Here is a 24,990-nt window from a genome sequence, read left to right as displayed (position 1 = left end):
TAATATGCAGCTGTGGCCTTGCCTCAGAGGCAGTGGGTTGATTGACATGGATGATGTGCAGCTGTAGCTCGTTCCGCTAAGCAGTTAAATAGCATGAAGTATGATGGGAAAGGGGGTCTGATGGAGGAGGGGCAGTGTGGTCTGACCTCTGGAGGAAGGAGAAACAGCATGGACCACAGAATCTGACCAAAGGTAAAAGCCTTGTTGCAGCTTGATAGCTTGTTTGTGCTGCAACAACTGGTGCCTGGTGTGAGGCCGAGCTGGATTCAGACTACAACAGTTCATTAACTTGGCAAGGTAAACAAGTATTGCTAAACCTTAAAAAAAGAAAAAGAGAGTGAGAAAGGGGAAAAAACAAAAATACCCCAACAAAAACCTTAAGGGACCTGTCTGGGAAGAGGTACAACCTGAACAGTATGTTGAGGTTTTAGACTGATAAACAGTCCAAAGCACAAAGGTGTTTCTGGCCACAGCTATCAGTTTGGAGTTTTTCCTCAAGAAGCAATAATGTCATTTCCTAATGGCATAATGTCAGAATGAAGGCTCTGCCAGCATGCCTGATTAGTCTCTCTCTGTAACTGCTGACTAATAAAAATGAGCCATTTAAATATGTATATGCTTAAGACTGTCTGTAAACTCTCCATTTAACTACAAGCCAAAGTAATTCTCCTGGTTTGTCCCAGGTAGCCCAATGAAAACTTCTAGGCCTCCCAAGAATATTATCTTCCACTTATGAAATGTTCATAACTAAGAAAGCACAAATCCTAACATTTTCCATGAACCTGATTTTCTTACTTGAATTCTATCATAAGTGAGACAAAATGAATTACTAAATTAAAACTAACAAATCTTCTAATTACATACGCCTAATACAGCAGAGTGGTAATTCAAGTAAGAGTAACTAGTGTTTCAACCACAGATACCTAGGGCCAACTGATTTTTACACCTGAGCTAGAACTTGATTTCTCCAAATAATTTAAAACACTTAAACCATGAATGCTTTAATTACCTTCCTAAAGATAAGGTACATTGTACGATTTGCGTATGATTGGTGTAATGATGCATTTGCCTATGCCAAATACAGTTTTTGTGTGACATTCAGTACAACCTTTATTATTGCTGACAAGAAATAAATGGTTCACCTACATGCTTTTAGAAGGGAAGAGGGGAAATTACATATCTTTACATATATATATATGTAGTTTTCAAAACACTTTATAGAAATGCAGAATGCAAACAGACTGCTAGATTTTGTCTTTGTCTTCTTCCTCTGGATATTAAATTGCGTCTGGCTGGAGGTTGAAATTATGAACATAAGAATCCAGTCTTAAATACATTGGACCCAGAAATCATACCCTGCATTCAGAAGAAACTGAATATTTAAACCAAAGTAAATTAAACCAAGTGAACACTAACTGTAGATAGCAAAGGGATTATTTCTGGTCTTACTGAGTATTCAAAGGATCATAAGCTCTGTTTATATGCAGAACTAAGCTTCTGAAAATCCCACTGGGCTCCAAAAGGGGTTAGGTGGTGGGAATTAGGTTATAACCAAAGGTTATGTTAAATTGCTCAGGTCCTTTTAAAAATTTCCTCTAGACATTGGTCTTCATCATTAGAGGCCAAAATACTTCCTTCACATCCTTCAAATCTGTAGAATCTGTGGATTTCATCCTGTTTTTTTCCCAGTTAATAAAAAAGACCCAAAACAGGTCAGGGGAGCTTTCCTTCCTTCCCCTTCTCTTCCAATTCCACTTGCTTTTTCAGCTTTGACTGAACCAACAAAAACATTCAGTCCATTCCTGATAGTCCAACTAAACCAAAGTAAATCAATCAAAAGCTTTTCAAAACAACAGAAAGTGCTTAAATCTGAACAAATATAAATATATTTGAACCATGTGTGAAGACCGAGAAATGACAAATACCAAATGCAGGAATTGGCATTTGAGGAACTTTAAACTGAAATTTGACAAAAGCTTTAAATAAAATTTCAACATCTTCAGTAAGTGACCTTACCACCAGGCTACAAGGATATTCTGGAAACAGCTCTTGACTTTTCCTGCTGAAACTACTCCAACACGTATAAATAATTAAATATTCATTAGAAGAGTGATACAATTGCTGCACTATACAATCTTACCTTCTCCAGCCCAATTAATATTCATGACAAGTGGAACATTTCCAACAGGAGAAATCGCCGCTGGGATACTCAGAAGCACGATAGTGATCTCTTTCAGATGGGGGGAGACCTGTAAAGGGTGAAAGTCCCTGATCCAGCAGTGGCACACAGAAACTTAAGAACAGTTTACCCTTGAGTGGACTTCAGGTGGAAACCCAGAAGAGGACGGATGAAAAACCCCAAACATGTCATCACTAAATTGCCTTTTGTAGAATTCACTCTAGAACACATACTTTGAAAATTCATTCAGACCTAGAAGTCAACACAGCCAAGTAATTGAAAATTGAAAAGGTAAAGGAATATACAGCAGTTGAAGAGAAGCTGAAGGTTCCTGTGGTGTCTGAAAGCTGTTGCAGTAAGGTGCCTAAGTGCCATTTTCATAGCCTTTTTTAGTGATTTAGTTTATGTATCTCCTGTTGGTGATTTTCTCATCTTTGAGCCATACGTGTAAAAACTTGACTGTCTACTCCCAAGTAAAAGCACTATAGAATAAGTTACAACACAATACTAAGAACAAAACTGGGAATGGGGGAGGAAGAGGGACTTGGAAAAGCTGATTATGATTATTAATTATAAGACCAAAGAAATAAAGTAGATGCACTGAGCATTCAAAAAAGATTTTAAGATTCAGCACAGGAAGAAAGGAAAAGAGCACTCTTGGTAAAATTTGTGATTCTTCTCCACCAAGGCTGCAGTGACAATATCCCTCTCAAACCTCCTATTTTGTTAGGCACAGAAGCTTTGCACCTTTATAGATGGAAATAAAATAAAAAACCCCAACAACAAAAACAAAAAATGCAAGCATGATGTGTGGAAATAACTTACATGCAATTAATCACAAGGTTCCTATCATATACATCCAGGAATCCAGAAGGAAATCAAGAATCAAATGGTTGAAGTATTTTACAAAAAATAAGTAAATAATTGAAAATTACAATAGAGACTCGAAAATATTTCATTTATCTGAAAGTCTGATTAAAATGATATTAGAATTGAGTAAAACACCATGATCCCAATAAAATAGGACTAATCAACATGGTTCCAAAAAAACCCTAAAAACGTGTCATTAACCTATTACAGTTGTTTGAGCACAGAAGATAAAAGACGACTATCTACTTATCCCATCAAAGGTTTACACAAGATCCTTCAGAGGAGATTACTACAGGAATGTAATCACCATGTAACATTCAGAACTGAATCACCGAAGTGCTCGAATGATGAAAAACAAAGCATGGGAATTACAATTTGCCTACATTTTGAGGCTGGCAAAGGTGTATATGGCTTCAGGCTTCTCTGGTAGGTTCTGTGTAGTTCAGTACTTTCTTGCAATTTTGCAAGTATATATAACAATCAACATAATAATAATAATTGGGTTTATCCTATGGTTGAAGGCTAAACAAGAACATCACACCCCTTGCCTCCAGCAGACTACCCAACTGTAGTGACTGCAATTTCTATTACTAATTTTTTTGACTAAAGTTTAGTAAATAAAAGCTAAAGGAAATCGATGTTTGATAACTGATTTGTGTTTGGATGATACTCTGTATGCAGAAATACAGATTTGAGGCTACAAAACTGGTCAAGGAAAAATGGGTTGTCTCACAGGAGGAATTATCATTAGCTTTTTGTTTAATAATACGGCAGCAAATCTTACATTTCATGTGCAGTAAGCTGCGTGTTATTATGACTGCATTAGAGCTGTCATTCTCATTTGCAGCTGAGGAAATATTTGTGCTTATCAACAGTAGAAATAAAAAAAGGTTTCCTCAAAAGTGTTCTCAATGTGTCAGCCAGTGTAGGCTGGCTCAGAAAATCTGTATTATGAAAAAACCCCTAACACTACAATGATTTCCTGTCTGGTTTGGTAAAGTAACTTCCATATCAGTGTACACTGATTCACAGATGTCCCATCATGCTATACATACCAGAGTAGAATGGTATGTAAATACCTCCAAGGGAGAATGAGGCCTCTTAGCCATGTATGCTGGAGGAACTGCAATGGCAAGAAAGGAAAGTTTGAGCTTTAGGAAGTTTGAAATCACCACCACTCAATCACTCATTCATTCAATTAATAAAGCCTCATCCTTCTTCTTGCCTGGGGCCCACGGAGCCTCCCTCCTTGTTGCATTAGCACCTGTTTTGTGAGGCTGCCCAGCAAACCATGGCACAAACTTAGGTTACCTTTCATTTATTTATTTTCAGCCATGCTGCCACAAGGGACAAAAAGAGGAGTATGCATCTGGGACAAGGATATATGAATCGTTTCTTTTAGTGACTGTGCTAGGTTTCCCCTAGTTAAAATGTTCGCAAAACTAAGGTTACAAAGGCAATGTTTAGGCTACCTACTGCATTTTGGATGGGTTTTACAGGTGTCAGAAGTGTTTAAAGAAATAAAGTTGATAACAGCCAAGGTGAGTATTCTTGGGTACCTGCTTGCCCAGAGGAGACTGTTCAACAGTACATACCCATTTAGAAAATTTTTCTTTTTTCCCCTGTAAGCACTTACTACCTAGGTCTCATCCCCTATACATAGCAGAACAGTCACAGATAGGCAAACATATTGGTGCTACGAAGACTCTTAACCGCTTTTGGTTTGTATTTCAAATATGAAAGTTAAACAATGGAAGAAAAAGGGAAAAACTGAGGAAATTATACAGCTATTCAAACCCTCCAGCTGTTACTCAAAAATTATTTGTTTAATTTCCTGGAATAACGTGAACATCTGATACGTTCTCTGCTTGAATTAACCCATTTCTTCCAGTCTAATGCTGTTACAGGCAAAGAACTGGGATTTTGATACTGCTTCAGCATACATAAAAACCTCTCTTTATTCAAGCATCGTTTTTCAGCAGTGGGTATAAGAGAAAAAAGTCAACATCATGGTCATACTCTCATGCCAGCAAAGAGATCATTTCAGGTTCACATTGATTTCTACCCTTGTAGCAAACACCTCACTCAGAATAGTCCAATTAGGACTCAGTTGCCAGGCTACACCTGACCTTAGATAAATTTAAATCAGAGTATTAGATTCTAGTCATATCATGCACTACATTTACAGTTTTGATTTGCGATAGATAACTTAATATTTAATTACAGTCACAGAAAAGAGAAATAAGCTTTCAGCCCAGACAATTCCTCACCTCTCTCAAACACAAACAGATAAAACAAAGAAGAGGATACAGCTTTTCCAGAGTTGCTTTCTATGCTGGTATGCTGATTTTAATAGATTAATATTGACAAGACATTTGGCTGAGTGTTTCAACTGCATTGTCTTTCAGCTGAAAGAAAATAAGCACATTTAATTTCTAGTCATACTCCTGTTTGCTAACAACAAACAAAATCTATGGTTAAAGCTGTAATCTGGTTCTAAGATAGTATTAGCCCCTTACTGCTTGATCCGTAATGCAGACTTCCCATACTAAGAGGGGATGCTGACTTATGTCACAGCATTTCATAAGCAGAGCAATTCATATACTAATTTACATTTGTAACAACTTCATGCTGATATTCCATTACATGATAGCTGTTGCAGCCGTATCTTCATGAGGACTTTAAAGCTGATCCTTCTCCAACAGAAATGCTGTGCAAACCCTGGAAACAGGCATTTTCTGTCTGTGTAGAGGGTAGAGGCACAGCACAGGAACCCAGCCAGCTGATGGGGGTCCTTGCAGATGGCTTCAGAATTGTCAGGACACACGGCTTCGCCCAAGGGCAGCCCAGAGGCTGGGCATCTTCCAAATATCAAAGGCTGATGGTGGAACTTGCCAGAATTTGCACGATGGTAACACTCACAATTACAAAATCGTTCTTGCTATTATTCCACTGCAATCTGTGACATTAGGCTTAAGCCCTGGGTACAGTTGTAAGACAAAGACCTAGAGGCTATGCAGGAATTTTATGTAGTAGAGTGTATTATTAGTCCTCAATAAAACATGGCAGATGTCCCCGTTTTCCCTATTGTGTTCTGTGTAGAAAGGGCAAGCAAGCTAAGAACACGAAGGTTACAGATTTCAGGGATGATTTGCTATTTAAAGCCACTTCTGAGTGTTCAGTATTTTACATAAATTAAATTTGGTTAGCACATACTGTGAGACAGTAACAAAGCATTTCAGCTTCTGTAAAAAAAAGTGTTACAGTTATAGAGAAAAAAATCAAAAATGTTTGGAACTTGAAAGTGCTTTTTAGAGAGGATCATTTTAATAGAAATTTCCATCAGCTACGAAGAGTTTATTCTACACTTGCTGTTAAGTGAAGCCACTGTCCAAAGTGATCACAGACATTTAGGAAATCCAGTCTTCTTCCTTTCCTTATCATGAAAATTAAAGGATAATGAAAATTCTGTTTTTAATGGATGGGCAAATATATATATCTGTGGCCTATTAATAACATACAGACTTTAAAAAAATCCAATATATTAAAGTTGCATTGATTCAGTGCTGGATGAGATGATAGATCGGGCTGCCCTGTGGCAGAAACAGTCCCTTGCTCAAGACTCTGGATTGCTTATGTTACATGGAATTTTGTTAATGAAGAGGAAAAAAGAAAAGCAGCCCAAACTTATCTCACCCTTCAGCAAACCTGTCCTATGCAATGTAATGGGACAGACCTGAATTAGGTTTCACATGTCTTTCCTACATTGCAAGACACACACACACACAAAAAAACCCCAACAAAAACAACCCAACCAGGAACAGTGTTCCAGAAAATATTTTGAAATAAATACCACACTGAAAAGAAAGGAGGAGAGAAAATTCTGTCCTCTTGTGAAGATTTGATTTCTCAACTTTTCCTATGCTCCACATTTTCCTATAATGTCAGGCTCTACTTAATGCATGGTCACTTAACTTCCTCACATCCTCCCTGAATATTCATGCCTTAGGTTTTAAAAGGCTCTGCGTTACAACCTGATACACAATGTGATCTCCAACCCCTGAGCTAGTACCTGCTAAGTTTTATATTGCTACCCACACAAACAAAAAGAAGGTAACAACTATCACCAGCCTTAGAATCCAGTAACAATATTTAACTCTTTAATAGGTGTCTCCTGTTCTGAGTCTGGATAGTACTCCTACATCCACATAATGAAACACATTTTGTGTCATCTGTTACTAAGGGTGAGATTCAGATCATTTTACTTCCACTTCAGTTCACATCTGAGTGAAATCTATGTGCTCAAATCTTAGGGATCAAGACTGCCTTCTCTCCAGCATCATTTAAGTTCTGATTCAAAGGATGTGATCCAGACCAGGAGCTCTAACTTGCTTGTGGTTTGGGGATTAAAAAAAAAAATATATCTTTTGAGCCTCCCAAGGATATGATCTTCTGTTCTCAAGGGTGGGAGAACTGGGCTGCCTCTAGTAAGAGTGGGTTCCAGAACAGCAGAAAGCAGTACTGCCCCGGTTCCTATTGCTCTAAGCTTCACCTGTACCCTTGTGTTGGGGCAAACTGTCCCCTAGATCCTCAACATTGACACCTGCTCACTTTCAGAAATGTAGTAGTCCAAAAGGCCAGGTATCGTTTACATCTTAGTTTTCCATTTAAGACAAATACGTAAAGTACCTATATTTTGCCTAAGTCTCCAGACAGATGGATCTTACATGTGTACTCGGGCCTACCTAAATTCAGATGCACAAATCATACTGTTTTCAGAAATAAGGGTACTTATAACTACTATTAAAGGAATTGAAGCATAGAATTTTTTATTGTTCGGTATCAGCTCACAGTATGCTTGATTATATGCTGAGCCTGTAGCTTTCCAACTCCTCCATATTCTCCCGAAAAGCCCACTTCATTTTCATGCGTGGCATGCTGTGCTGAATAGAAAAGCCACATTTAGCTATAATTTTGGAGTTCCAGTAACAATACAATAAATATAGATGGATCCCTAACAGTAATAGAAACATAACCTAGTTTTGTTCAACTGATTCTCTAAATTAGTGCTCTCAGTGTCATCTAGTGATCATAAAGGTATCTATTAAAGCAATGTTTGGCCAAAGAAGCACACAAACTGCAAGGTGTGAGCCTATCCTTCAGGTTTCCCCAGAGACAAAAGCAGTCTTTACAAAAGCATCTGAAATCTTAATCTAAGATGACAAATGCATTCCATCTCCATCAGTCAGCAAATCATCCTCCTTCCCAGCTATCACACTCACAGGGGAGTCAGAACCACATGCATATTCTTGATGTCTGGCACATGGAAATAGGTTTAAATTTGTCTGGCATGCTTTCAGTGCATCCCCTTTCATTGGAAGTGTAACATACAGATTTATATACACTTTGACTTAATTTTATTCTCTATCTCATATTAGGGAAATACTCATTTTGCTCTCTATATCCTTTGGCTGTATTTCAGCTTCCTCCGGACTACTTCTAAAACTGTCCCAAGTGCAAGACCAATCAATAGGAAAATGAAGGTTTTCCACCTGAGGCCAGAGCTCTAGAAACAACAGAACACAACTTTACCAGCTACTCTGAATGCCCGACTGAGGCAGAACCTCAAAGACATGAGTTTCAGCTTCTGCTACAGAAGTCGGCGGCATACAAGAACGAACATGACATTGCTACAGCACTGTAAAGCACAGAAGTGTAAATTATCTTTAAAACTTCCAGATATGGACACAAATACCCCAGACCTGTTTTGTACATGTTTAATTGTACAATGTTAAATTTCTGTACTTTTATTATAAATAATCATTTTGCATTTGAACAGTATTAATAAGACCCACTTGCTGCATCTAACACTGCAATACAGTAGCATACTTCTTTCATAAAATAAGCATTTTTCTGTGTACAGACTTGCAACAGAGTTCTGTCACCTCTCTTATCAACTGCACTTGAATTAGTCGAACTGGTTACTCATGCTTTGCCTGTGCTCCCGAATCTAACTCCATATTGCAAATAAACAGTTTCTCTCCCGCTCTGCGCCCATCTCTTCTCCCCCTGTCCCTTTCCCACCTGCAGTAAGCAAAGCACTGCCTGGGAGAAATGAGAACAGCTGAGGGAAAGTTTTTCTACACAAGTTCATGAATGTGGATTTAGAAGCAGACTGGAGCTCCTCTTACATTGTCATGGAAAAAAAAAAGACAGAAAGCAAGGAAAGGAACAGCTATCCGAACATTAAATAATATTAAATGTAATTTTTTTCCCCATACTCAGAGATAAAAGATGACAGCCAGTATACATGTAAAATAATAGGGAAAATGAAAGAATGTGAGGAAACTCAGGGTCTAAACCACAGGAAGCAGCGGCCAACAGCAAGTAACTGACACACAGCGCTGCCTCAAACAGCAAGCACAAGCAGGGGCTGACCCCTAAAGCAAGCTTTAAGGTAAGTGAAGAACTCCAAGTGCTTAAAGACTGAAAAGAGGGAAAAAAAACACAAAACATGAAAGGAAGAATGAGATTCTCTGCACCAACTTGCTTAAGTCAGAGGTATTTTGGGGTTCTCTTTCCTCCACCTTGTTTCCTGAAGAAGTGTAAGAACCTAACCAGTTAAAAAGCACCACCTTTTTAAACAATGATATTAAAAGCTCCCGATTTTACGGATTATTTTCCTCTGAATTGTTAAGGCATAAACTGCATAAGATGGCATCCAAATCATGCCTTAATACTGTTCCTGGACAGGAATGGAAAAACATTGTACTGTTTTACACTGCTACAAACCTGACACAATTTATATAGCCTGCATACCAATGCTAGATTTAAGGGACCGTGCCTGTGCATTATATATATTTTTTAAAAAAACAAAAATAAAATGTGGCTAATAGAACTGTACAGATGTGTATGGATTATTCAGATCAGGATACTCAGTGGTCACGCTTATTATTAGTACAAGCAAAACAAGAATGAATTAGAAAAACATTTTAAAATTTGGACAAGATTCTTTGCAACTATGTACTGGCCAGAGTTAACTACAATTTAGACTAATTCAACAACAGTTAATTTGTGAGAATGACAGTAGATGCATTCAAAACAGTATTGGCAGAAGAGAATAGTTCTGCCCCCTCTGCAAGTGCTGTAATACAGGCAGAATGACAAAAGACATCATGTGTTTGAGATCTGCTCCCTTTAGGGATCATGCTGCTGAAAGTGCGTCCCTGCACACAGCTGCAGTGGCCCAAGGCTCACCAGATAAATACCATGTATATATATACACACACATATTACTGTGTGCAATTAAAGTAAGGAAAGATCACTCCTGCAAAAACAGAACAGAAACACATTTACTTTTCTGAGTGTCAGCTGTGCAAATGGTAAAATTTAAACTAAGACGACACAACCTTATTCTGACTAGTAACACTTAGGAAAACAACTGAGAAAAATGTAGTGTTAGTGTTAAATGAAAGTGCACAATAACCTAGTTTAAGTCAGACACTCACTGCAGCAAGTACGTATTTTGGCACCTGCCTGCCCACTGACTGTGAATGTTAATCAACTCTTGTATCAGCTCCCTCAAGAAAAGGAAACACCCTTCCACTCCTTACTGTCTTCTACTGCTATCTCCATAAAGGGCTTCAGAACTGAGAAATTTATTTTACACAAAGTCAATTAAGAGCTTAGTTAGAGAGAAAAAAGCTTGCCAAAGGGAGATAAATCCCGCAACGCTCCCAAAACATAGCGAGACTCCCACTGAACTCTTCTAGTAATTCATTCCAGGGTCAGGGAGGTGCATGAACACCATCGTCCACCTGCTTCTTGCAAGTTCAGCTGCAGGCTTTATAACCCCCAAACTAAGATGAGCAGCAAAATATTGAGGAGCAGTAAGTTTTTCATCTGGATTCAGGACAATAATCCTGAAATTAATCTAGATTCAAAGATACTCGAACAAAGACTGTGCAGCCCTGTTGCAGTATCCTCACACGGCTCACATAACCATCCTGACATTTCAGATTAGTTTCAAGAGGAATTTGAAGAACTGATGCCTGTGATAGCATAGAATACCATGATCTGGCTTATCTGTGGGAAGTCAAGCTGTTACCAGTCTCTAGGACAGGCAAAGATGACAAATACATTCTTGAACCCTTCTGTAATTATGCAAACGTCCAAGAAAAAGTGCTAATACTACAGAAACTAGTTATTTTCAGGAGGACTCGTATCACTAAGTACTTCAATCAGTTTGCGTTAGGAATCATTACCCTTACATTTTTCATAGTTAAGCACTAACATTGTCATGTTAGCACTATAAATCTAGCTGATAAAGTGACCCTGCATCTGAGAACAACATTCACCTGTGGAAGTGAAGAAGTATGATAGCAAGGATCAGACCTACTCATGGCACTTTACACTGCTAGTCATATCATTTCTATCTTTCTTTGGTGGAGAAAATTATTTGGGGCTATGCTTCCAAGTCTTGACTCAAAACAGTGGTGTATTAGAGAAACAGCTTTTTCAGCATAGTGTGTAAATGTAATAAATACTTTTGGGGAGGGGCGGAAACTAATAGAGGGTCCCAAGGGGACCTAAATAACCTGAGATCCCCTTGGTTCCTACACAGATTGGAAGTACACAGAGAAATGGGTGAAGTTCAGATCACATTTCAGGAGAAATGGAGATTCCCAGATATGCTTCTCAAGTGTAACAAGCAGGGCCCATCTGCTTGCACGGGAAAGAATACAGCACAGGAGCATCAAAAGAGGCAAGTATAAACGAGGGTCATCTGGACCAACTGTATACAGAAGGATGCAGAGTTTTCCTGCTAGCTAAAGATAGGCTTTTGGAAAGTACTGGAGTCTTGAGGAATTAAATCACAAAGCCTAGTTTCAGCCTGGAAGCCGAGACTCCTGTACCTCTTTCACAGTCAACGGACAGAGCCATTGATTCAGGGCTAGGAATAACCTCTGCCTCTCCACTAGCTATACTGAATTATATAATATATATAATATAGCAAGGTTAAAGTTAGCTTTTGGCAGTGCCTGTCCCACTGTGATAGCAATATTCCTCCTTTCTTAGTAGGAGATGGTACAACTCATCTATTCCAATGTTAATATTTCCTTCTTGTGAGAAAATCTGAGTTTGGATGAAACTAGTTCAGCTTCACCTTCCAGCTGCCTTTATAAAGCTGAGAAATTCCAGTCTACAAGAATCTGTAGATGATGATCAATTAATCTTGCAAATTTCTGTTCTAATTTACATGACTGAAATCTTGAGGCCTCGCAGTATAAAAGTTTTGTTGTTTTTTTTTCCCTTCCAGACCTTGAAAAATTCCACAGGCCTCTTTTTTGAACTATCTCCTTTATTTATACTTCAATTGTTAAGTGGAAATAGCAAGGCGCTGGATAAAATACTTTACTAGCACAGTATTTTAGCATCACACTGACAGACAAGCTAAACAAGCTTCTCAAATTATCCCTTGGGCTTTCCTTCAAGTTACTACCCTAAAGAGTTTTGTATTTGTAACCCTACAACATGTGTTCGTATTACCTTCCACGTAGCAGCATTAAAAATATGTGTTGTTGTACCATCAGTGCTTAACCAGGCAATTCACACATGACTATCATGCTGTAACACTGATTCACCTTCATTATTTACTAATACCCCACCAACCTGGGATACCCTGGAAAGCAGTAGGAATGCAGAGGATACTTAATAAGTGAAAATTTTACATCATCCAAATGCTTAAAAAACTAGAAAAAAGCTTTGAATCTACAGAATTCTTAACTCTCACACAGAGCTAAAACCTCAAGTATCAACTATAAATGAAGATTTGAGAGCCAGATTTTTTAGAAGTACTGTATACAGTCTTTCTGCTATACAATGTAATTTTTTTAAAAAAAGAAGTATCAAATCTTAGAAAAACATACATATGACATATCCACAGGTTAGCTTAGGCAGGTCATAATACTTTCCAGAGAAATAAGAAGCTGTATGTCAGTTATAGGAAGATACAGACCTGCCATATCTGTGATATTTTGAAGGCCTCATTTACACTGTCCAGCCTTTCCCAGTAAAACATCAGTACTGAAAAATCAACAAAATTCCCTACTCTACCTGTGATATATGCAAAGAAAAGGGACTGGTTTTCTCTCACCTAGCTGCAGATGTTCAAAACTTAAGTTGCCAAAGTCTAAACTCCACCTGGGTGGTGGTGGTGGGGTGATGGTAGTGGTGGTGAAGAGAGAGATATGTAGCTCTGCGAGGTGGAATTCATCGCCTCTGAGGACAAGGGAAATTGCCTTTTCCTTTAATTGAAGACTTTCACTGAGACTTAGACATTCTTAAACTTTGTATGCTCATACAGGTGAGATGAAAGAAATGCCACATCAAGACCTTCTGCACTACGGTCATTGTGAGTGAAGCAAAATAAACTAAAAAGGACCAGCAAGGCTGCTCTGGTGGGAAAAGCCCATGTGTCAGTGCAGTGTTGCTGGGACTAATGACTTTTTTGTGCCCTAAGCAGAGGGCAGAAGCAGGTCTTCATCTCTCATTATTTGTTCTCTCATAATTTTTTCATACAATTCCCAATTTCATTGTATCATTATTTTAATCAGGGATGGCAAACTAATGGGCTGAACATTCTTTGATGGTCAGGGCGCTGAATAAAGAGATGCTGAATAAAGAGATGCTCTATGTAAATGCTTCAAAGGGGTTTTATCTTCCAGTCTCTATGACAGTGCTGAAGAAACTGGAAAAAAAATACAATGATGAGATTCTTACAGCAATTTTGGATTTTTCTACTTAGGTACCAAATTTATTCAAAATTGGGAACTGAAAGCTTACTGTTTCATCATGTAACTCTGAATAACAGCACCACTAGATTGTAAATGCATTCCTATCAAATCCTCTAAAGGCAGGTGTCTAGCAGCAGATCTCTGCTGCTGTTATTGTTGAAATTGCACCAAAATGGGCAATCTTGATTTGCTAGTGTACATTAACTCCCACATTAGCCAACGTGTGTGTGTATCTATCTGAAAGGATGTACAAAAATCCACTGAAAAATAAATCCAAATCTTTCTGCAACCTGAGCTAAAATTTTTCAGCTTACTTTCTGGAAACATAGAAAGTAGGTCAGCACACATCCCAAAATAGCACATAAGCACTGAGAGAAAAAGTCGTGTATCTGTATCTTTGGACTTTTTAGCTCATTTCTCTATGGGGGAAATGGAGAATGAAAGCCTTTCCTTTATTCTACTATACGGAGGAACACATACAAGAAAAGGCCCCAAAATCATTCACCTACATGGGGGTAATGTTATCTGTTTTAATCAAAGTAAAACAGCAATGAGTGGAACCATTTAAGCTTAATCTAAATATAAGCAAGGGCAAAGTCAGGAAGTTTTAAATGTGTTTAAAATGTACTGGGTATGTATCACATCCTGTTCCTTGTATCAAAACCCTATTTGGTAAAATATTTGCTTTGGAAATAATGGCATACTTTCTGTGATTTTGTTGTTCATCTTATGATATTTCTTTTTAAGTATTTGCTGTTTCAATAAGAACTGCTGCCTATCTTGTGATATCTTCCATGCTATGCACACTCCTGAACAAAAAATATTTTCTTTAATACCAGATGCAGGTCTCCCACTTTTTATTTTTCTTTTTTCCCCTTCCTCTTTTTAAGGAAGTAAAAACACAAGCAAAACCAAAATTATTTAAACACTCAGACACCTTATATCTATAAAGAGTCTGAAGAACTCTTCTGGGATTAATATTAACAAACTCCTTTCATGAACTACTATGGTACCTTAAGAAGAAAAGAAAAACAAAAACCACTCAGGCAATATTAAATGATGCTTATCAGCCCTAAAATGTTATTACTTTATTCAAGTCAATAGAAATACTGTTGGCAACAACATGATGAATGATGCTGATCTGTTTCCCAGAACAGATTTCAAGCTAGAACACTGATATTTTTAATTAGGAAAAAATGATACTGCCTCCCCCAGATTCCAAGTGTCAGTCTTCGTTTGGATCTCTGCACTAGATTAACACAAATGTCTGAAAGATACTGAGCACTGGTAGTATGACCTTTTAAGTCCAGTGCAATCAGCAATTTTTTTTTTATGCAATCAGCAGGAATCTCTAAAAATAACAAAACAAATCTATTTATAGTTCTTCCTTTTCTGGTTGTTGTTGATTTTTGGTTTTGTGTGTTGGTGTTGTGAATTTTGTTGGGTTTTTTGTTTTGTTTTGTTTTGCTGTTTTTTAAAAAAAACTATTGGTCTATCTATTGGTCTATCCATGCTCCATCTCAATTCTTGGGCACATGGCACTCACATATTCCCCTGCGTCAGTCCAACCCATTTTAAATATCGCATTCACCAGCTTGTGAAGTACTAAGATCCACGTGTGTATATATATATATATATAGAGAGAGAGAGATTAGGTAACTAGAGAATTGGACTCTCGCAGAGCTTAAGTCTCTCCAAAAAGGGAGATCGAAATGGAGAACAACTTACTGAACCTATAGCTACTGGCATCTGCACTTTTGTTTGACACTCAATAAACCAATGCTTGCCATCAGAACTTAAGTAAAAATCAGGACCTTCGTAGGTAACACAAGCTTCACAATGAACCAAGTGAAGAAACAATGGAGGTTCTCAAACTTCAAAACATGAAGTCAAAGCACTAAAATAAAATAAAATGGTTGAGGTTTTATGTCCTGTGAGGTCTCGACCTTGCAAAATTTTGAAACTCTAACCTAGCAACCAAAGTGCATAATTAAACACGTTTAATTGCATTCCTAGATTACTGCCAGATAGCTTGTCACATGCCTTTGTGGGTCTAAACAGTTTTAATTCATTACTTCCAAAAGCCAAATGCACAGAACTGACAAGAGTTCAATTTAGACCTGGAAAATTTATATTAAAATATCATAAGATCAAATAAATCAAAGAGCATAAGTTTATAGTGCAGCATTAAAATAAATAAAGAGAAAATAAGGCAGTTATGAGTAGCAACAGATACGACCTCCCCTAGCTTTCTCTTGCTGATGCCAGCAATGCCACCCTCCAAAACCTGAGAGAACCTACGGAAAGATTCATCAAACTTTAGTACTGCTAATTTTTCTGATGTGCTACCAGTGTAATTAAACCCCATCACTGTTCTAGCTAAATGGACCTAAATAATTTCCTCCTTGCCCTGGAATTTTTCTAAACTGTAAAAGACAAGAGATTTCACATGAGCACATCACATCAGTTGGTCTCATCTCCATTTTAGAAAATAAACCCCCATGAATATGTTTGCATATTCATGTATTTCCAACTCTGAGTTCAAGGACATTTACAAGACACCTGCTAATATGCCAAATTTGTATTCATTGGAGTGGGAAGCCTGCTGCCATGAGATACTGTTCTCACTCAGAAGTCATTAGTTTAATCGCTGAGAGGTAGTATCTTCTTAAACCCGCTTTGTGAAGGAGAAACTTTAGTATCATCACTTGTTTCAAGGCACAGTAAAACAGGTAAACTACTCCAGAAGTGGTCAAATCTAGTATTTTCTGAGTTTGCTTAACTGGGATGTAGGAAGTCCTAGAATTAGTTGCAAGGTAGTCTAGGAAACAGTGCTCTCATTTTCCAGCTTAGAGTCTGTAATTACATATAGCTGTACTTTTCCAGACCAGAGTCACCACTCATTCCATCCTGGCTCACGTGGTGCAACGATACGTGCTCAATCTTGTATCTACAGCACTAGTGACTGCGCTAGACTCCTGTGGCTGCCTTATTTTAAATGGGTTAGATGTCTCCCTTACACCCTTCAGTGACTGACACACGAATTTCAGCACGTTCCAATGGTACCCCAGGTTGAAAGTGCACACGCTGCTGTGGAGGTGTGTCCTAGAGCCGTACCACAAGTCAAACTGAACTTACAGACTTAGGCATACGGAGCCTTTTTCCCATCAGCATGCATGTAACACAACCCTGCTGCACAGAACAGCTTATCTTTAGGCAATGAAAATCACCATCTTCATAATGGTCATATAAATCTAGAATATACGCCACACATTTACAGATGTCTGTGCTCTACAGCATAAATACATCATTCTACTTGTTTTGATCTGCATGGTCTTGGATATTAAAAAAAGACTACATTAAAATAAAATAGGCACTGAGTAACAAATGGTATTATAATAATTGTCCCAATGTACTGAAAACCATCATACAAAAATCTAGAGAAGCTGAAACAGAAAAATCTGTATTTAAGCAAACAGCAAAAACCATAAAAATAACTACTCAGATTGAAAAGTCAGAGAAAAATCTGTAATTAAGCAATCAGTAAAGAACATAAAAATAACTACTCAGATTGAAAAGTCCGTGGTCCTGTCAAGAGCCTTTATAGTACTGCTCTTTAAAAGTAAAAGAAAATATTTCACTCCTCAGTGGAGTAGAATTGGGACATTATGGAAGCCAGTACTCCAGGAGAAATACTGCTAACAATGTAATTTGGCATGACTTACAGCCAATTACAGGGCAAAATTAATTGCCCCAAGAATTCTTATTTTTATATAGCCAGGAGGACTAACTGCAGCTTAATAGTGGTAGCTTAACACGCATCCAACCTTTGTTAGTAGGAAAAAAAAGGTTTGGTTTTGTTCGAGAGAAGGACATTGATGAATTTGTACTCATGTCGCTCTGTGTTATTTCCCCAGGTCCCTTGAGATATAAAAGCATGGTAGTAATTGCAGCTATTTCAGATACTTATTTAGTACACATGGAAAATACTTATTCATCTGTTTTCAAACACATACAACCAAATATAGGCAACCGTTTTCTGTAAGGAATTTCAGTCCCAGGAAGGCTTTAGCAAAACACTTGCACTATATCTGATTAGTTTAAACCCACAAGTTTCTTCAACTCCTGGTAATAGTTTGCCAGCTTTCACTAACATTAAGACAGAGTCCATAAATACTTGTAGTAGGGTATGTGCACATTCTTATGGCACCATGTGATGGTCTTAATACAGCTTTGTAATTCATATGTAAAGTGAGGCAGTAAGAAGCCCAAAACTGTCATTGCTAAATGCTAAATTAAGTTCATGCACAGAATCCTGTTCTGTAAGAACTCCATATACATGAGCTTCCAAATCCCAATACACGTTTTGTATTTTTCACCTATGCAAAAGACTTAACTATTTACTAAAAAACTGCAATATTTGCCACATGTATTCAATAAAGAAATGCATTCATACATAAAATTCACTATCATTCTAACAGAAAAATTCCACCTAAATCCTTAATGACTAGATAATGAATGCAAAATCTTACCTTTCCCTGAAGCAACGGTTTCCAGTACTGATCTCTTCTAATGCTTTAATTTTGCAATGTCATTTTCATTAATAGTTTTCTAGTTCAGGCAGAGATGGGTTAACTGTAAGCACCCTGGATGCTATCTTGCTTGCTTCCTGGAGATCACTGTTTTGCATTGTGAGCCATCACAACCACCTAGGGAAAATAAGATTTGTCTTAACCTTCAGTCACCTGGACACCATGACATATTACTGCTCCTCCTTTAAACAAAAGATTAAAAAAGTCCAAGTCTTAAGGCATGACCTTAAAGATTGTATTTATCTACCAAACATTTTATAACAGATGCTGTTAAATCAATTATTGCATACTTTCTTTTCTTTGCACTGACAACATGAACTAGACCTTTTTTATTTTTTGGTAGATTTCTAGTCAGAAACTATAAGCAACAGAGGAAACTGAGTTATGCTGTAATTCCTTAAGCAGAAGTAAACAGAACAGTGTCTCTGGAAAATAAAAATGCTGAAAGTAGGAATCTACTTTTACTATTTGGGTATAACTACAAGGTCCCTATTAGAACAGGAAACATCGTACTTTGTTTGGTGCAATTACAGGCATCTGTCAGCCAATTTTGTAACTCAGTCTAAACTGCAGGCTCACAAACAAAAGTTAGTCACCCATAACCATTCTTTGAGACAGGCTATGTACATTTGTTCTTACGCTCTGTGGAAGTGGCACAAAGGTAGCATTGCAACACTCCCTCACCTAGACTGGCTGAAATCTCATCAGCCCTCAAAAACCCCAACACAGACATGGCTTTTGGATGGCAGGACTGTTCTTATTTTATATCAGGTTTGTGACCTGGCTTCCCTGGTCCTAAGACCAAAGGAGCATGAAATTGTCTCTGATGCTCCTCCTCTGAGCAAACACACTGATCATATGATGCCATGTTACTGTCAGCGTGTCCTAGGTTTTAATGTCATTTCAAAAGGTAGTGATGGAAAAGAATCTGAGACTTTTGAGCAGATCCCAGCATGCACAAAGGTTCCGAAGCTGAAACTGCCACCTGCACCACATCCATGTTCAAAACCACTAGCAGCAGATGTGGATACTGCCCTTCAGAGAAATAGCACTGTCTCATGATGGATATGCCTAGAGGCCTATAATGCTGAATTATCAAAACCAACTGGAATTTTGCAACTGTAAGGACAGTTTGGATGTTCTCTGTGCGCTCAAGGAGTGATGCTGCTACATAGATCTGTGACATCAGTAAGACACCTTGTTTGCTAACTTGAATATGAGATGCAGTTGCTCAGAGCCTTGTCTAACCACAGCACTGAATACCTCTAAGGACAGTCTCACAACCCATGTGGACAACAATAGCGCTGACAGAGCAGGCTCTTGAACAGCATATCTTAATCTCAATACTCCAGACTCATGGCAGCAAACAGGACAATCCAACTCCAACATTACTTGACCTGGTCAGCCCCATGAACTGTTTGATAAGGCACTTAATTAAAAGATCTACTGAGTTGATATTATCAAATTATACTCAGTTTTCTGCTATCTCATAAAACGGTGTTTTACAACCCTGTCTCCTCTGCCACCCTTTCCTTAAGAACAAGAACCACCCTTAACAATACATGGTGAAGTGATGAAGGGCTCATACATTTGTACTTCTCTTTCTTTCCTTCTGGATAGCCTTTGTATCTGTCTTCCATAAAAACCACAATTATTTTAAGAAGCACTACTACAAGTCTGGATAATTCTCTTCTTGTATATTTATGCAAGAGTTCAGGTTTCCCAAACATTAAGAGAACTATCAAACTGTCAACTGAGTCAAAACTCATTGAGACAGACAGGGCAATCATGGCTCACATCTGCTCCTTCAAACTTTCTGCAAATTTGGATATCTTTTTGTATGCTATACTCAAACATTTTAAAGATAAGGCCCTGTTGTTCAGATGCCTTTTGGTTTTAGAAAATGAGATGTGACAGACAGTAGAGCTAACAGGTTCCAGAAACTGCTCTAGTTCCTCATCTGCCTGCTGAGGAGACTGTTCACGTCTGCGAGACACTGTCAGAGACTTACAAGACTTCTGGACAAAAATGAGTTATTCCAGTAACACGGAATACTTGAGGTTATCGTAATCAATACAACAGAGTGGGTTTATTCCGTCATACATCACATCTGTGCAGTAAGGAAGGACTGCATCTTAAAAGCAATTGCCTGGGTTTGCATATCCATGTGATGAATTGCACTTTCCAATCTCTGGTAGCCTGAAGTCATTTCCCTTCACTTCGGGGGGAGAAGAGGGGTCATGAGGAGAGAGAGTGCTTTCCATAACAGACTCTCAGGCAACACTGTAAATACTGACTTTCACGGACACTCTTTCAAAGAACCGGCACAAGCTGAATCAAGCAGTCTCCAGGCAAATGTTACAACCCTGTGCTGACACACCACCTTCTCAGTCCAGTATATGAAGGGCACAGTCCCCTCTACAACCACAGCACAAACCGGACCCTGACGAAAGCTCAAAAAGAGGAACCTGAAATAAAGTACAGTATGGATATCATTAGTTTAACTGTGGAGTGTCGCACCATGATTTGTTGTCTGCTATCTTTTTACTCATCCTTGAGACATTTCTTGGTATGTTATTTCTCCGCAGGTATTATTTACACCAAACCATGACTTTCATAGATCAGAAATACGTGCCATACAACACGTGTAAGTCACACAGATCATCCGCACTTCCACTGTGCCCCACTTTTTCTCCCTAACGCAGGATTTGCGTTTCTCTCTCTTCTTAAGAGGCAAAGAAAATTAATAAACGCCCTCAGCAGCTGCACAACGGTCTTGTCGATATTACTGCCTAACGGGCAGTACTGAAATAATCATCATAAGACGAAGCAGTAGTTACAAGCGTGACGATTGCGGCATCCCACGCGGGCCCGGCGCCCCCCGGCGCGGCGGCGCCCGCTCGGGATACGAAGGCCCGGCGGGGGGGCGCGGCGTGGCGCTCCGGCGCCCCCTGCTGGCCCTCCAGCAGCACGGCCCGGCCCTCCCGCTCCTGTCGCCCTTCAGCTGTGACAAAGATGCCTTTACACAAAAACACGCTGGAAAAGAACAAAAAACAAACAAACCAAAAAAATCCCACCCCACCCACAAAAAACCACAACCAAACTACCCCACAACCCAGCCCTACAGAAACTTGAGCTGTACAGTGCAATGTAGCTCAGTATCAGCATACTCGGTGCTGCTGGACCTGCCATGCGTTATCTTTGCCGATGGTCAGAATTGATCTGTCCAATTACAAGGGCAAAATGTTCTTTACCAGCCCTCCCTGTGTCTGATACTTCTAATAGACACCAATAATAACTGGCATCCCACGCGCAGCTCCCACCAATAGGAAGGACAGCTCTAAAGAAAGAGCAACTATTTTTACGGAACGTCTTTCACCGTGGCAACTGAGACCTGACAATACAGGCATGACGCCGAGTATCATCCACTAAAGAAAGTGCTCCAGCCACGTCTTGCCAAGCACGCAGATAAAGTCAGTCCAGATGCCAGATACAAGGTGATCTAAATATAAGCTCCGTATACAGCGTCCTGGTGTAAGGCCAGATGGTATGATTTCCAGAAGCAAAGCCCCTCCGCCCAGCCAGCCCAGCAGCCGCTTCACAAAGCCAGTTCGCAGCTTTGCAACAGCAGACGCGAAGCTGCAGCGGGCAGCACGGAGGAAGGAGGGGGGGAAGCGGTAGGGCTGAGATGAAGGAACTTCTGAGAAAAGCCACCCAGGAGGTCATTGGGGCAGCCTTGTCCTTTCTGGCCCCTCGGCAGGTGAGGGCAGCGGAAAGCAGCCTATGCCCGGCTGCACAGCACGAGGCAAAGACCTGTTGCCTGGCCATCTTGCCGTCCTTGAAGCACTGCTCAAGAAAAGCCACAAGAAAAGGAAAGGCAGCATCAAAGTAGGTCTTGCTGAGCTGTCTGGCTGCTTCCACCCATCAAATGGTCAAGTAACTGCCTACTTTATCTACCTACAGCTACACCCTAAAGCCAACACTCACCAGAATCCAAAGAAAGAACAACCGAGCTTTCCTCAGCTCATCTTATGTTTAACAACAGGGAAAAATTTAGTCTCGGAAATGACACTGGCTATTGCAAATTTGCTCCTAATGCTGTCTCTTAACTTTGCACCTTCAAGCTCTGTACAGCTTTGTACCTGCTTAGTTTTGTTTTCACAGAATCCTGTCTGCTCACCTGAAATTCATACCCACTATCTCACCATTGTTCCAGGCTCTGCTCTCTGCTTCTCTCCTTTCCCGCATGCAGCTTCACATGATTCCCTCCTAATATTTCTGTGTTTATTGACTTTAAGATGGTGCTAATAAGAACTGATGGTCAGATAATCTCCAGAACATGCTGAAAGGCACACAAACTTTTGCCAACCGAAATTGCAGTACTACTGTATTTGAAATATTTACACACATGCTTCTACTTTGGTAATCTATATTTACCAGGGATGGAGAAATCAGTTTGATTTGGAATGTCAAGATCTGAATTATTATAGTCAAATATTTATTGCACAGAACAAACCAGAAACTTCGTCATGAAATCTGTGCAGTTCATTTGAGGCCACCCACTAACCGGAAGGCAGATGTGGACCCAAACCAAATGCACATCCCTAAATCTCAAAACTGAAAGCAAGCCATCAAGCATTTGCAATGCATGATGTTATCATCCATTTTCAGGAATTACTATTTTGACGGCTATGTTCAGGCATTTATATACTTGCTTTGTACTACTTTCTGCTGGCAAAGATTTCTTTCGCTTTAGCTGTTTTGTTATTTTAAAACAAATTTACCACTTCCTTTTTTCCACGTTTAAAAGGTCTGGTTCCAAACAGTAAATGGCAGAAGTTATCTCCCTTAAGACTTGGCTGTTCATTAGATGGCTGGTTAGGGCTGCAGTAGCCTGTTCAGTAACAGGTTACTTACGCAATGAAGTTCCTCTGCCTAGCAACCCTAAAGGTGGGGTTCAAAACAGCAACTGCACCAGTCACATTTTGTAACTAAAAGTGAGGGGGAAAAAAAACCCCAAAGATGCAGGAACCAAGAGTGCAAGAGGGAATAATTGCTTTTCTTCATGAGAAATGTAACTTACTAAGAAAAGAAGGTAACAAACAACATAGAAGAATGAATCAAAGGCAGCTAAAATAATTCCCTCTCAAAGTTGTAATTAATTCTGAGATCATAATATGATAATGATGATTAAGAGAAGTAATTCATGCAGAGAACATGTTGATCCCTGCAGAGGATCATGTAAATACTTTGCTATTCTGGCACTAATCTTCCCTTTCCATTGAAAACCAGAACAATCTTCGCTTATAAAAAATTCCTGTTTAAAAAAGTTAGTAGTAAAACAGCTAGATATTTTGAATACTTACAGAGAAAGGTTCATAATTAGTGTCTTTATGTTGAGAAGCTCAATTGATAAAAAAAGTGAAGTCAAACATAAAAATGCCTGTTGACTGAGTTTTAGGAATAAAATTAATGTTATTGATTTCATTTACTAAGTTTATGCTGGTTAAAAGCAGGCAAAATTACAAGATAAAATACATGATTTTTGAGATCTATAAATAAATATTCTGTGAAAGAATCAAGGAAACCAGTACCTCAAACGTTACTGAATAGAAAAAAACCCACAAGACAAACCAAAACTTTTTGGCTTGTATCACTTTATTGCTCTTAAAAAACTACTTCATTTAACGATTTCCCCACCCACCCCAATTTGGAAGTCTTTCCTTTCTTATGCTTGCCCAAAACCTGATTATCACCACCAGAATAAGCGTAGCTGGGAAAGTTATCCATTTATATTCACGTAGACCTTGTATTTTTCTATTTATTTAAAGTATTTAATGGAGAGGGGAGAACCTCCCAGGCAGCAGGGATGCACTCGAGCCAGTCCATGGAGTGCAATGCCACACCTGGAACATCAGCGCTTGCTTCAGACCAGCGGTTGCTGTGCAGCACCACATAAAGCTTTTGGTTTGGGTGCTGGAGGGAGCAGAGCTCTATCAGTTGCCTGCATCTACCCAACTAACTGCACTTCTCGTTTGGTTGTGCCTGGCCAGGCCTGAGCAGTCTGCAGCTCTGAACTGGCGCAAACAGCTCAGAAAGCAGCTGAGCATTTCTGCACAACCATTGCTGTACACACATCTCCAGTCCTCGTGCTTTTCCTCCTCATGCTCTGAAAGGCAACTAGTATTAGTCTTTATTTATACTTCAACTCTTACCCCAACATACTGGTCTCTTATACTGGAGCCCTTTCTGGTAACTATGTTGCTTTACACAGTAAAGAGTGTAATGAAGATGAGGAGTCTGAGATTCATCTTTCATGGTCTGAAACTGGTCGATAAACATACCAGTACTCAGAGGCACTATTCTCTGATGTGTTACTACACGATCTCTAGAGCTCAACTCAGCAAACTGTTTCTTACCAAACACACATAAGGTCACATATATTTTACATTTACCCAATTTGTAAGTAATGTTCACCTTACCAATTGTCTGTATACCCACACAACCTGATTACTATTAGCAAAGGCAGTTCATTAATAAACATTCTGTGGTC

At 39.0% G+C, this 24,990-nt stretch overlaps 2 protein-coding genes across 3 annotated transcripts in view; both read right to left on the bottom strand.

Annotated features, from left to right (window-relative positions):
• The window catches only part of FRY (FRY microtubule binding protein), a 217,527-nt gene extending 198,989 nt beyond the window's left edge, over positions 1 to 18,538 (bottom strand). The window contains exon 1 of one of the 2 annotated variants that reach the window (XM_080377495.1): positions 18,378 to 18,538. Coding sequence is in view for 1 of the 2 variants with exons in the window: in XM_080377492.1 (XP_080233618.1) it covers positions 2,141 to 2,165 (25 nt within the window). In the remaining variant the exon portion in view is untranslated. Of the gene's footprint in view, positions 1 to 2,140; positions 4,891 to 18,377 lie in introns of those variants that run through there. The other variant, XM_080377492.1, reaches the window with a different exon arrangement.
• Positions 18,434 to 24,990, bottom strand: part of RXFP2 (relaxin family peptide receptor 2) — a gene marked incomplete at its 5' end in the record, with an annotated part of 76,856 nt that continues 70,299 nt past the window's right edge. Inside the window, 1 exon segment of the mRNA XM_080376087.1 lies at positions 18,434 to 18,554.

The sequence above is a fragment of the Falco punctatus genome (genome assembly GCF_963210335.1).
Source record: "Falco punctatus genome assembly, chromosome: 2".
Classification (NCBI taxonomy): Eukaryota; Metazoa; Chordata; class Aves; order Falconiformes; family Falconidae; genus Falco; species Falco punctatus.
This window is presented reverse-complemented; position numbering and strand designations above follow the sequence as displayed.